The sequence below is a fragment of the Numida meleagris genome, chromosome 5, assembly GCF_002078875.1.
Source record: "Numida meleagris isolate 19003 breed g44 Domestic line chromosome 5, NumMel1.0, whole genome shotgun sequence".
NCBI classification, from domain to species: Eukaryota; Metazoa; Chordata; class Aves; order Galliformes; family Numididae; genus Numida; species Numida meleagris.
In genome coordinates, this window is record NC_034413.1 from 65,701,835 (window position 1) to 65,715,839 (window position 14,005).

Sequence of the window (14,005 nt, forward strand, 5' to 3'; positions counted from 1 at the left end):
GTTGTTGGTTTCTATCCTCACGTGCTTTATTTAACAATTTCCCTTAGTCTATGCAGGTCACTTTTCTGTAATTCAGATGTGAAGGTTACAATAATGTACAGCAAATAATGGAAAGATTTATTCTCCGCATTTCTTGCATTTAAATTCAAACAATCTGAGCTCTGCCATTTGACTTTAGATTGAATTTGAGCAGGTGCCAGGAGCTATAGATTACTGAGGAATTGATTAAGTTCTGGGAAAGTCAGAAGCCAGATTTTTGAAGAACTTCACCTGCCCATTTTTTTCACAGTTATTAGGAGTTGTTGAAAAATCATCAATGACCTCTGTGAAGGAGTAGAGAAAGGAACATCTTGAATTCAATGAGGACAAGTGCAGGGTCCTGCACATTGGGAGGAATAACCTCAGGCACTGGTATGGACTTGGGGTTGACCTGCTGGGAAGCAGCTCTGGGTGTAAGGATCAGGGAGAAGACCTGATGGATACCACCTTGCCTGTGAACTAGCATTGTGCTCTTGTGTCCAGGCAGGCCAGTGGTATCCTAGGGTGCATTAGGAAGGGCATTGCCAGCAGGCCGAGGGAGTTGGTCCTCCAGAGGTCCCTTCCAACCTCAACTACTCTGAGATTCTGTGAAAAATCCTGCTCCTGAATTTTGCAGAAATCAGGTATTGGTATCTGTAGCTCCTGGTGCCTGCACAGGTTCAAGTTGGAGAGATAAGGGGTTATTTTCTGTCCAGTATTCTACCCCTACCAATAGTAATCACTATTAGTGGTGATTTTGCACATGTACTGAGGTGAAAATAAACGTTCTAGCCTTTTTCTTTCCTCCTATTACATCTGTAGGAAAGTACGTATTTTTTTATTGCTTGGTAAGACATCAAGATTTGTGAACTGTTGTAGCAGTTTCTTACATCTTGACTTCATTACTTGTCTCTAAATGTATGCTGATTCTAAATACACAGATTTTATACTCATGTAGCTGCTTGACTTTAATGGAGTTACTTGTGATTTATGTCGCTGTGGGACCTGCAGCAGGTTTATGTACACTACCACGTGATAGCTGCTTTTCTGGCCGTTATATCTCATTGCTTGTCAGAGGCTCTGGATGGGGAATCCTGGCTTGTTTTAAATTTCTCTCTCTCTTCCCTCACAGTCTCACTGGCACTTTTGCTGTAGGAATGGGGATTGGAAGCCCCTGTTCATACTTCGCTCTTTGCTTCGCTACTGTGTAATCTGTTGAATTTCTGGATGACAGCGCAGAAAGTCACAGATGGTTTAGTTTTATTGTTTCTACCTGGGATCAAGCTGTCTTCTTCCTTGTCCTTTCTGATTGTTTGGGGCTCTTTTCTTTTTCTTTTGTTCTTCTTTTCAGCTGATCTAGCCCTCTGTTTGGGAGCATGTAGTTCCATTAGCTGCTTCCTAGCATAGTTTTTCTGCTGAATCTGTGCCTCAGGTTTACTGCAGAGCTGAGGCTAGCCTGTGCCTTACACGTACTAAGCCTATATGCAAGAGGAACGTCCCTAGATTGCATAGTTCCCTTTTAAAAAGAACTTGTTATTAACTGTGACTACGTAGCTTGAACTTGGAAACCTGATACCTAAACCTAAAATCTGGCATAAAATCTAATCTGTGTTTAATTCCAGGGTTTGAATGTCACTGATACCAAACACCCCTAACAGCAGCCCCCTTAAAACAAACCGTGTTATTGTGTTACTTTCTTTCTGCAGCATATTTGCTGCTGTTCTCCTGAAGAATGGACCCGATCTTGCAGATGTCGCTTCACAAGAGTGATGATATTTTGGCTACTGGTAAAGAAGAGTAAACGCATTTGCATAACCCCGAAGCAGGGCTTGGCAGACAGCCAAACGTCTGCTGTAGAACTGGGAAGAAGTGCTTTATTTGTGCTTCTTCATTTTTCCTGGCTGAGGTTTCCTATTTAGAATAACACTGTTGAGTAAGTCCCAATGAGAGTTACAAATTAAATTTCTGGGATACTAAGGGAAGAGAGAAATATCCCTAGACGTGCTTCACCAGGTCTCTAAGCTGCATAATTATGCTGGTGTGCTGGGATTTTGTCACTGCCGCTCATTCCTTCTGCCACTAAGTAAGAAAAATGGCAGATGACATGAGTGGTCACTTAAACACGGTTCCCCCTCAAAGAGCAAACGTATGGTCAGCCCCTTTCCAAATCTATAATGCAACAGAGATGGCTCTGTGGTCTTCACAAGTGGTGTCTGTTGCTTAATTTATTATCGGAGTTGATAAACTGACTGGTTTCTAATCTCAGAGCTGTGTGTCAGCCAGCTGTGCTGGTGAGCGGCGATCCTTGTGTGTGCTAATGGAAGGGCTGCACTGGAACGGCGCTCAGGATTTTAATGGGATGGGTGCAAGCTATTTTTTAAAGACTAAGTGATTGAACGCATTCACATCTTAGGGGTGCAAGGTTACTGGCAGAAAATTCATTTTGGCTTCTTCATTAACAAGTTTGTGATTAATGAGAAGAGCAAATGTGTTGTCCTTTCTCTTCTGAGATAAGTAGCAGCAGCAGGAAATGTGCCTGACATTTGCTTTCAGTTTTTCACTCACTCAAGTTGTGCGGTTGAATCCTGAAAACAGGATCCTTTGGTTTTACAGTGAACCCACAGGTAGGAGCTGAATAGTCCTGTGCATTATGAAGAAAATACTGCTTTCACTTCAATAGTTTGTTCTGGGAAGATGTGCGTCCTTAGAAGTGCAAGAGAAAATCCGAGGAAATTTAGAATTTAGAGAGACATAGGTTAGTGGGGTTATTGGTGGTAGGTGCATGGTTGGACTGGATGATCTTGTAGGTCTTTTCCAACCTAGCTAATTCTGTGATTCTAAGTAAAACTCGTGAAGTGAAATTATTTTGAGAGGAGCAGAAGTACTGGGAAGACTGGGTGCTTTATATCAGGGACATGGTAGCAGGGAGCGTTTTTGTTAAAATATCGTTTAGACTGAACGTTTTTTTGTCAAAATGAAGGGAGGAGGAAAGGCAGAGGTGGATCTTTTCCTTTTGAAAAGTACTTGAAATTGAGACAGCCGACCACCTGGAATGTTAGTAGAACTTGAGGCATATTCCATTTCCATTCTGAAATCATTTTGATGTTAAGACTTCGTATTTGTTAAAAAAAAAAAAAAAAAAAAAACTAAGTCAAAATAAAATAGTTTAAAAGGTGTGATTTTGCTTAATTTTAAAAAGCTTTTTTTCATTCTTTTTCGGATTAAAAAAATAATTTTCATATTTCATATCCTGTAATAAAATTGAACATAAACACTTCCATACGTTTAAGAAGACCTCAGAAAAAGTTACAAGAGTTGCACACTTTAAACTTCTGTTGTTTTTGGTTTTCTACCTTGTCACAGTTGTAAAAACCTCTTCACTAGTGTCACAAAGGAATTTTTATTTTTATACTCCCACGTTTGGGTTAGAAGCTAGATTGCATTTAAATAAATGAGCACCTGTAACTACACATTGAAATCCTAAATACGTCTGTCTTGTTTTTTTCTGACCTGATGAATGTGCTCACTAAGTGCACTTAGTGTTCCCAGAAAGCATAAGAAATTAAAGCTGAGAGCAAACAGGTTTTTTCTTTCTTCTTTTTTTTTTTTTTTTTCACTGTTATTATTTGGATTGGATGTCTTTTTTAGGTCTATATTTCTTAAGCTCTTCATTCGGTGTATAAGGTGATGATGATAGAACAGAATTGGATTGGGATTCTGTTTACTTTGCCTTTGTAAGTGAAAATTCAGGTCGAATTCAGTCGAGGGATAAAGCATCCATCAAGGATGTGGTTGAGCAGTATCCAGTTCTTCTGTTTGCCTCTGTAATTTGAATTTACATGATCCATTTCCTAGTGGATTGCACTTAACCACTGTGCTGCTGTACATTTCTTGGAGAAGTTATTTGCAATTTCTGCAAATTCTGTTCTCTAGATGAGTACAACATTTTACAGCACAGAGGAGGAAATGCCACGCCGTAATGCACTTACATGTGATGGCTGTGCCTCTGTCCTGGGGGAGGAGGTGTGCATTCATGTCCTTCCCAGCACATGGAGGAATCGAGCCTCGGTGCTCAGGCCTGGAAACAATTCCCTGGGGTGACAGGAACAGAGGAGATTCTCCATTCGAGGGGTATTTAAAAAGAATGATCTTGTTGCCTTTGCTTTTACTAAAAGCACACTAAACAACCAAATGGTGACTGCTTTTAGCCTTTCAACCAGAGTAATATTTTGGAAATACTGTCCATTAGTAACTAGGCCTTTTTCTTTGGTTTTCAAGTTGTTCTGAAAGCCAACTGCTTCCATAGCCCTAAGGTTTCAGTCTCCTTGGGTCATGTCTGTAGCACGGGTGCACTGAGATAATGGAAAACTTACTGGCATTTTTTTGGGTGAATTTTTTGTCCAGAACAGAAAGCTGTGTTGTTCAGCTTGAGGCTGCCCAATTGCTTCGTGGGTGGGGCAAGGTGTGGGAAAGCAGGCAATGTAACATACATTGCAGAACAATTTAAATCCCATTACCAATCCAGCCTTCTATCACAAAAAGCATCAATGTGTAAGTACGTTATAATATTACCATGACCAGATTTACTCCCAAAAGGAAGCTCTAACCTGAATACATTAATTTGTGGAATGTTAGCTTAGAAACTGGGCTCACAAAGCATGTCCCATCCTCAGGACTCCCTTCCTTCCCTGCTGGTTTGGATACTGAGGTTTTCAGGCTGAGATCAATGAATGTCTCATGCATCTGAGTGCTCTTTGTATCAGATTGTTCTAAGTACGTCAGTGACATGAAAGAATGTGTCTGAATTTCATGCAGAAGAACAGAGTGTGTTTTTACGTTTGCATTTGTGTTGCTTGGTGTCACAGTTAATTTGACTTTGAGGCTCTGAGTGAGTGGAAATTAGTTAATTAGATTCACTTTCTGTTAGGCAGTTGTGTGCAATTCTCCCTCAAAAGCATCTTCCCAAGCAGAAGGGAGGAAATTGCCAGCTCCACATCTTGTTCACCTGAAGGTCAACAAAGTTCTCTCGTTAGCCATTTATAGCAGGAGCAGTGGAGGGATTTTCAGGGTAAGAAGGAGCCTTTCAGTCTTCACATACCTGAAAGCCTTGCAAGTAGAAAGGACGATTGCTGGGCAGAGATGTCTTTTGCAGCCTACGTGTCAGCATCTGCTTGACTCCGTTTGGGCAGATGTCGTAGCTATGGCCTTGCTAAGAACTGGGGCTAGCAATACCAGCAATTAGCAATACTAATTTTGAACAAAACCCTAAAGCACATTTTTAAAGGCTTTATTTTCTTTGGTGTTCCAGCAAAGATCAGCCCAGACTTAAGTATCTCATTTACAGTGGTGCTACCCCAAAAATGGATTTGGCTTTTCTTATTGGTATCTGAATGTGAAATTTCTATTACTCTTCAGAATGTGAGTTCGGTTGCCCTCCCTGCTGCGTTTTTAAATATGCTCTGCTTTTCCAGTATAACCACCTAGGACAATGACTTCTATTTGCTAGTATTTTATCTACTTAAAAGCAGGAATTCTTGTTCCCTGTTACCGTTGTGGCACCGGTGGCTCACCTGATAACTGTGTTCAAAAAGTACTGAGAGGGAAATAAGGTTACAATTGGTGTGACTCTGCCCAACCTAATGTTCCAACCAAGTCTCAAAATCACTGGCCCAGCACAAGTTCAGATACAGTGATTATTTCTTTTCAGTCCTCCATTCAATAGTATTGATGGTTTGCACCAGGTACAGCTTTGCATCGCTTGCATTTGGCATGTAGTAGAAGTGTGAGAAATCTTTTTTGGATATAAAGGAGAATAATTTTTTCCCTGTATCAGAGGTTGTTCCTGCTTTGTGCAGCTGTTACACCTTAGCAAATTCATCCTGCTGGCACCTGTGAGACTATTATTCTACGTGATGAAACTGAGACAAAAAGTGTTATACTTCAAACAAAAACAGTGTAAATTTAAGTCACTAAATGCTGTATTACGCGTGTAATTCAGGATGTAGTCGAGCCTGATCACGTGTGTGTGGCAATATTCCTATTGACTTTCGTGAAAAATGGACCAATTTCTAAATTGGAAGGGAAGCGAATGAATGCCCGTTATCTTCTCTGCTCCCCCTATGAGATTGCTGTACAATCCTGAAATGATTGCCCAGAGTATTTTCTGTGGAGAAAGTTAGCTTAGTCAAACTGTGTTATAAGTAATACTAAGTGAGGTAATAACTGGTTCCTTGGCAGCTGCTCTAGATTTCACACCTTTTAAGTGCACATGTATTTGCTCTTTACAGTTGGTAAAGCCTGACTGTGAGCAACTGGAGGCTGGAGAAGACGGATTTAAAGAGAGTTCACACTGAGTTCATGTATGGTCTTAATTTTGGAGAGCGGTTTGCATCATGCTTATAACACTAGACAGAAATTAGAAGTTCTTAGTTCTTTTTTCCTGCTGACTTTTTTTTTTTGCTGGGTTTCATCTTTTTTTCCCCTCCTTTTTTCCCCTCCTTTTTCCCCCCCTATCTGTTCCACCGTTTGTCATGCTGCAGTGATGTCTTTGCTCATACATAACTCTGTCATCATTTGGTGTATCCTTTCCAGCTCTGCTGATGTCAGTTATCTGAGGTCTCTGAGACACACCAGAGGTTTCCCTCTCATCCTGGTGACCTGGTGGATGATCTAGCTGCTGTGAGGTGGAGCAGAAGTAGCTGTGCTCTGTGTGGTCGCTTCCAGGCTGTGCAGGGAAGGGCATCTACAGTTGTCATATCTTGAAATTTATTCTTCTATCGCATTGATCCTCTTTACATGTGTTACAAAATGAATGAGGATTATGTCCTAAATGAAGGCTAGGTAATGTAATTGAGTGCAAAAACACATGCACAGTTGCAGTGTGCCAGGGTCTCCTGTGCTTTGTCAGGTTCGAAAACCCTCTGACCTTGTTTAACAGCATTTGCTTGGTAACAGCCTCACAGAACAGAAATATTTCATATTAATGTGAGACTAATTGTTTTCGTAAAAGAGCAGAGTTGCTTTGCAGGATGTGCTGACACTGGGATGGACAGATGCTGGCCAGCTAGCAAAGTTTGCAGGCTGGTGGAAGCATTTACCAGTGGCAGCTCTTCTCCTGGGCTTGCCTTTTCTTTTCAGTCCAAGTTAAAACGGGAAATCTAAAAGCACAGCAACATTTACACCTTTTCCAACTTGAAGTAAATTAGGTGTATTATTAGCGAGTGACTCAACATTGGCACCCAGAACTCTCTGGAAATGCAGTATGTGCCTTGTATCTCCTCTTATGTTTGTTGTACTGGTTTTGATTCAAGTCTTCTGATTCCTCCCCAAATGACCATGATTTCTTAGAATTGGGGAACTTTTTGAGTTGGGAGGGACTTTTAAAATTCATCTAGTCCAACTTGCTGAACAGGGATGTCTGGAGCTGCATCAGGCACTCACAGCCCCATCCAGCCTGACTTGGAATGTCTCCAGGGACGGGACATCTGCCACATCTCTGGGCAACCTATTGCACTGCTTCACTGCCCTTCATCATAAAAAAGCTTCTCTTTTTCTCCCTTCTTTTAGTTTGAAACCATCTTGTCTTCTTGTAACTTAGGTAAAATAATTAGGGTTTGGGCTGAAAAAATGTTAGGATCATGTAAGCGTAACCTCCTCAGCTGTTTTACTTTGTTCTTATCTCAGCCTTTGTGTGCAAGATGCTGTCCCTTTGACCTCCACGACCTGCGTCATGGCTAAAGACTGTGAAACATCTGAGTGGTCAGCGTGGAGCGCCTGCTCGCAGACCTGCAGCTGGGGAGATCTCACCCCGGGCTTTCGAAGCCGGCACCGTAGCGTGCGGAGCGTGGCCATGGGAAACGGGAAGCTCTGTCCAGAGCTGGAGGAGAGGGAAGCCTGCAGCACGGGAGGAAGAAGAGAGCTGCTGAAGCCCTGCCCCAGGTACCTGATCTTTAACCCACATTTTCTGAACTTCTGGGGTGGCCTTATGCTTCCTTGCTCTGTGTTAGTGTGTGCGTATGGAGAGGGTCGCACGTCATCCTTTCTATCTGTGTTTGAGAGATCGTTGATTTGATCATTGTTAACGATGGTTTGCCTTATTTACTGCTAACGTTCTTATAATTGTTTCTATTATCATTATTGCTATTACAATGATTGCACTTGCATATAGCAATAAATTGCAATTATACTCATGACAGCTAATATTTTCGTATTTTAAAAACTGAGAGCAGATATTCTTGTTCTCTGAAAGTGCTTTCCTACTGATTACTGGTTTAGGAGGATTTCCTCAGCTGCACAGAGGCTGGGCAGGTCTCCGTGGCTGTGCTTTTATTGGCTTTGCAATCATGAATTTTGCAGAAGATTTAATGATTCCCCTTCATCTCCCCATGAAAAATCCCAGTCCTCCGTAAGGAAAATGGGAACTGATCAGAGATAGCAGCTTGGTAAAGAGAAAGTCTAAGAGTCCCTCTGGATACTTCTTAAACTGGGAAACTTTGCAGATCCCAAGTTCTTGCTTAGTTTATGGCACTCTTTGTTCCGACAGAAGGTGAGGAGCTCACCTTTCTGGTGTGCAAATCTGTGCCATAGTGCTTGGCCAGGCTAGCCTAGAGGGGAAATTGTTTGCTTTGCAAAGAAAATAAAATATAGTTTAATTTTGCGTTCTGAGATTGACTGTAAAATGCTTCAAGATTAAGATTTTATACACATGTAGACAGATCTCCCTGTGAATAAGTGTGTTTGTTTATTAGGAGGTCTAATCAGTGATCAAGTCGTGAATTTCTGGTGCTTTGCCAGGTTCTGACAAAACCTTTGATAAAGCCTTTGCAAGAGACATTTCTTAGGAAGGTGTAACCTGTAAAAGTGTCACTATATTGTTGAATTCATTCAAATCAAATGCTGAACATTTTAATGCACCCTGCTAGCAAAGGAGAGGAAGTATATAAAAAAAAAAAATTCTGTTGCTTGATTACATCCTATGAAAAGGCTCTTGAAGAGTGATTTTTGCTCCTGCCCAGATGCACACCAATTTCAAAGACAATAGATTAACACATTGTCTCACTGATTTTGTAAGGGAGCGTGGGTGCAGGTGACACCTGATTGGGGTATGCCAGCTGGTAGTAGATCAGGGAGTGAGCAGAACGTGTCTGCCCCTTGTTTCTCAGCACTTCTGGTTTTTGATGCTGCACTGTATTAAAGTGCAAACGATTGTAAGGGCTTGATGTAGAGCCAGGAGAGCCCAAAATGTGAGAATCTGCATAACGCTGATAACTTTCGTGTGGTGCCACCCGTAATACAGAAGGAAGCTTGTTCTTTTTTCAGTGTATTGCTGCTAAGCCATGGTTTTCATGAGAATATGAACTCATAAACATTCCTCATTCTGCCATACCTGCACATCTTCAGTCCTTCAGGCAACCTTTACAGTAAAGTATCTGTGTGAACTCGGATAAACTGTCTAATAAGCTGGCCTAGAACAATAACACTAGATTTACAGGTTAATAGAACTACTTAGCCAAAAAACATAGCAAGAAAATCTCTGGTATTTAGTTAATATTTATTCCTAGGGATGTAGTATCTCACAATGCAGGTGATAGATTGACCTTCTCGCACTGTGATAGCTCTCTGGTTAGTAGACTTTGATTTGGCCATTCACAAGATCAGAAACAAGCAGAAATGCAGAGCTGCAACATTGTGGTACGTGCTGTGGGTATGCCAGTTGTAAGGCTCTGAGGCCCACAATTTTTTGCTAATAAAGAGAAATCAAACATTTTAAAGTGTGTTATTCAAGCCTCAGCACCGGTATAGGATATTGTCTGTCCATATTACAATTTACAGCTGGTGGTTTGGTTTTGGTGTCTTGAGAATTGGTGACCAAGATACTGGAAGTATCTTTTTCTTGAAGTGTCATTCTCTTGGTAAGGGTTTTCCATATCATACTCCAGGCAAGCCAAAGACAGTGGGTGAGAACATTGGCCAGAAAGAGCATGTCTCTGAGCAAAGGAAAGAGGCGTTTTCCTCTGGTGACTATTCTCATTGAAAGGTCAGCGATCACCTTGTGACTGAATGAATGTGCATTCCCAGACTATGGCCCCCAACTCCTTCATCCACCTATGTGCAAAAGCAGCAGCTCAAGAGTTTGTACCTACAGCTTTTTTTTTCAGCAGAGGAAGGTGGTAAAGTTATGTTCCCATCCATGGCAAAGCAGCAGGTTAGAGGTCTCATCACAGGTATCTGATACTGGTGTAAATTTGCTTTTAATGGGAATGCCTTTTAATTTTAAGGCTGAAGTTTACAATAACTTCTTCAATCAATAGTTTAAATACAAGAAAATAAAGCATTTTAAGAGCAGGTAGGACTCCTGAGCTTTGTACTTTGTTTTACTTTTGGTTATTTATTCTGAAAGGATTAGATTAAGGATTTAGAAAGCTTGAAAACATAAGAGGTGATCCTACCTTCTTTATTGTCATATAAATTTGGGGTAGTTCAATTAAAGAGAAGAGGCATGTATAGGTATAAAACTCGTTTCGGCACTAAGAGGCTAAGTCCTACAGACTGCAGAGACCAAGAGGTTACTATAAATCCAGAAGACACTGAGCAATTGTTTGTTACACAGCTGTCACTGAGTCATCAGTTCTAAAACAACGTTTTATATCACTTGTATCCTTGATGTGTAGCTTACATGTTCAGTGGGAATAGATAGATTTTCCAGAATTATGATTATGTCTTTCAATCTTTCGTTTTGGTTGTGGTTGCTATGTTACAAGACAGGGATTTAGAAAAGAAAAAAAAAAACAGCCTCTCTTTTTGTTGGAAATTCAAAGCTTTTCAGAAGTTAAATGATGGAAAATGGGAAAATTTTAAGACCTGATTTTTACAAAAGGCTTGAGATTACTGCTGAGATATGGGTGTGATGGTATCACTTTGTAGGGCTCATTATGTGCCTTAATTAAAGGTAAGGTATTAGTATGAAGTGGGAAAGACTTGAAAGGAAACTCTCAGAACTCTGCTGGTATGCTGCTGGGATTGCACTTTGGGAGTGGAGGCAGCACCACTCTGCAGCCCTTTGAACTTCCTTGGTCTCAGGCATCCAGAGATGCTCTCAGTTTGGCTGGACAGCCTGGTTGCCTCCCCTCTGATCAGGAGCAAGCTGTGTCGAAGCTGCAGTTGTTCAGCCCCGGGTTGGACATTTCTCCTGTGGCTGATGCCTGGGAGTTGCAGTGAGAGAGCACACTTTGCTTTGATCATAGCAGACACGCAAAGAACCAGCTCTTCTGCTTCCCCAGCTGACTCTTGTTAGCAAGGAAAGATGGAGCATTGCTTGCCATGTGGAAATCTCAACTTTATCAGCCCAGTCTCTTCCTAGGTACCCCCAAACACCGAGTTTATTGTTTCCAGCATCTCCTGCTTGCTCATTTTCTTAAGCAAACTGACATAACTGCATGTGGATTCTGGAGGTTCCCATTTTAGACGTTCTCTTGCTAGCCCTCCAACCATTGGCAGTGGTGTCTGTCAGTCTTTGGAAGTAGCCAGACCTTTTGTAACTCAAACAGTATTGTAAAAAAAAAAAAAAAAAAAAAAAAAGGGAAAGAAAAACTATTGGGAAGTCAAAAGCAAATGCTGATTTTTGTTATTAGCTGTATGTAGAGGTCTGGGGTTACAGCTAGGACTGTAGTTATACTGAGTTTTCATCCAGTCATCTAACTAGATGTTGCAAGGAGTTAAAATGTTGAATCTATTGCCATTTGAAATTGTCACCACCCACGGGTGTTTTGGCATGGGGATCACAAGAATACACTGAGGCTGATCTGATGATTCAAATGCATAATGTCCCTTCCATTTGTGGTTTATTGTGCACTTAGGTTACAGGGACAACGAACAAGGTGGTGGAATGGTGTTATCCCCTGAGCTTAGTTCTGATACAGCACACCTTCTATCAGGTCTGCTCTGACAACGTAACTGTGGGCTTGGGTGTCATCTTCATTGAGTTTGGAGAAGTCACAGTCACGTGGTAGAACCACTGTGGGCATTGCTACTAACCTGCAAGTACTATCCTAAGGTTACAATTAAAAAAAGAAGTCCAAATGTTTCCCTGTAAGAAATCTCAGTAATCTCCGTTCTTTGTCAATTGCTATTAACTACTATTAATAAGCTTCTGATTAAATGGAGATTATGCAGTCGTTTTTTCTTTGGCAGTGCTAATTCTCCTTGTCTTTAGTACAGCCCATAGATGGGCATATTGATACCAAGTGTCATATGTATAAAACCTGGCAAAGAGTCCACCAGAAGCTGTCCAAGAATGCTGCTTCCTTCTGCAGAGACAGGTTTTGCACTCAGTGGGATAACAATATGTCAGATATGTTTCTAGTGTAGTTGACTTGTTAATGGCTGGGAAAACGTGTACCTTTTAAACAGCTAATGCTTGGGGTCAGGATTTGTTACCAGAAAGCTCCAGACAGTTTAGGGCATGTCCAGCTGGGAGAAAGCAAGGTGGGCTGATAAGGATTTAGGCTTTAAGCTGCTTGCAGAAGAGCCAGCGCTGGCAGTCGCACCTGACGGCTGCTCATTAAATACTGCTCTGTGGTGCAGCAGAGATTTGGTTACTCTGTGTAGATATCTACAGGGATTTTCTTTAGATTCAGAAGCTGATGAGGTTTAATTATCTCTGAGCTCAGATTTAGTTATTTTGCATAATTTTAATCATTGATGGCCTAATTTTCGTAGGTGTTAAGTCCCACAGCTTGCACTGAATAGGAGAAGCAGGTGCTTGCACCTTTGGAAATGTGTAAGATCCAGAATTCACAGCTGACACCCTAAGCCACATATTGATAATGAGCTTTTCTTTAGTCAGTTATTATTTTAAGAAACACTAGCCTAGAACAAGTATTGCCATAGCTCAGGAAAGATGTGTGTGTTCTATATTTAGGCTTCTAGTTGTGAAATATAGACCCGAGCAGCGCAATGTGCTGAGGTGCTGTGGAGGAGGAATTTTTCTTCAGCTGGTGCTTGATGAAGAAAAGTTCTCATTGTCCTTACTATAACAAGAAGTTCTCATTTAACATTGCGTGCCCCAAAAAATGCAATTAGGAATTCCACAAGAGGAGCACTATAGCAAAAATCCATGGCTGTGCTATATATGTTGTGAGAGCTCAGTTATTTCATACTGGTCATGCGAAAATGATATTCTGTATTGTTTTCTCTGCTGGTAATAAACCCTGTGAATGTATCCAAATTTGCACATGATCCTGCATGTTAATTAAGAGAGCCTGACAGCTCATCTGAGAAGTACCTGTAAATTAAAAGTAAGTGGCAGTATTCACAACCATCTTCCATTAGTATCTTAGAAAATTCGCAAATGCTCTGGGGCTAAAAATCATTGTTATGCCCAAATTTGCAGTGCAAGATGGTATGAGAACATTGGTTTGTGTTCAGGCAAAATAATGCCATTATTTTTCATGTAGTCTTGAGATGCACATGTCCTTGCCATGCCTGTAGTTAGGGAACGGATATTTGCAGTGCGGAATACAAGGAATACAAGATGGAACAGAGGCACCCCGTTGTGCTGAGCTGGCAGCAATCAGTTAGCAGGCAAATGCACAGAGTTTTTAACAACTGCAGATCTGCCATAGGAGGAGAGAGTATTTGGCTTGAGGCTAAAAGAAGGAAATTATTTTACATGTTTTAGAACAGTGAAGTTTGCATGGAAAAAGTGAACTATGGAATATAGAGGAGCAAAGGAATGAAGTGGCAGAAGTGTAAACAGATTGATTATAGGAACAATATTGGCTAGGATTCAGAAAGTGGAAGGAAAACTTTGAGCTCTTACTCACCCACTGAAACTGTGACCTGTTAATTAAAATGAGTTTCCTCTGTGAAAGCTGCTGCGTTAGGGAAGTGCTTGGTGTTTTCAGATGTGATGAGTAATAGTTTTTGCTTTCTGTTGTTCCCCATGCTACTTTCCCTGTGATTTTAATAAGTTGTTCTCGGCATTTAG

At 41.1% G+C, this 14,005-nt stretch overlaps 1 protein-coding gene across 3 annotated transcripts in view; it reads left to right on the forward strand.

The window, feature by feature from the left end:
* THSD7B (thrombospondin type 1 domain containing 7B) overlaps positions 1-14,005 on the forward strand; it is a 298,099-nt gene that overhangs the window by 101,556 nt on the left and 182,538 nt on the right. For all 3 annotated transcript variants that reach the window (XM_021399126.1, XM_021399127.1, XM_021399128.1), the window contains exon 5: positions 7,702-7,956. In XM_021399126.1, the coding sequence (XP_021254801.1) occupies positions 7,702-7,956 (255 nt within the window). The remainder of the gene's footprint in view (positions 1-7,701; positions 7,957-14,005) is intronic.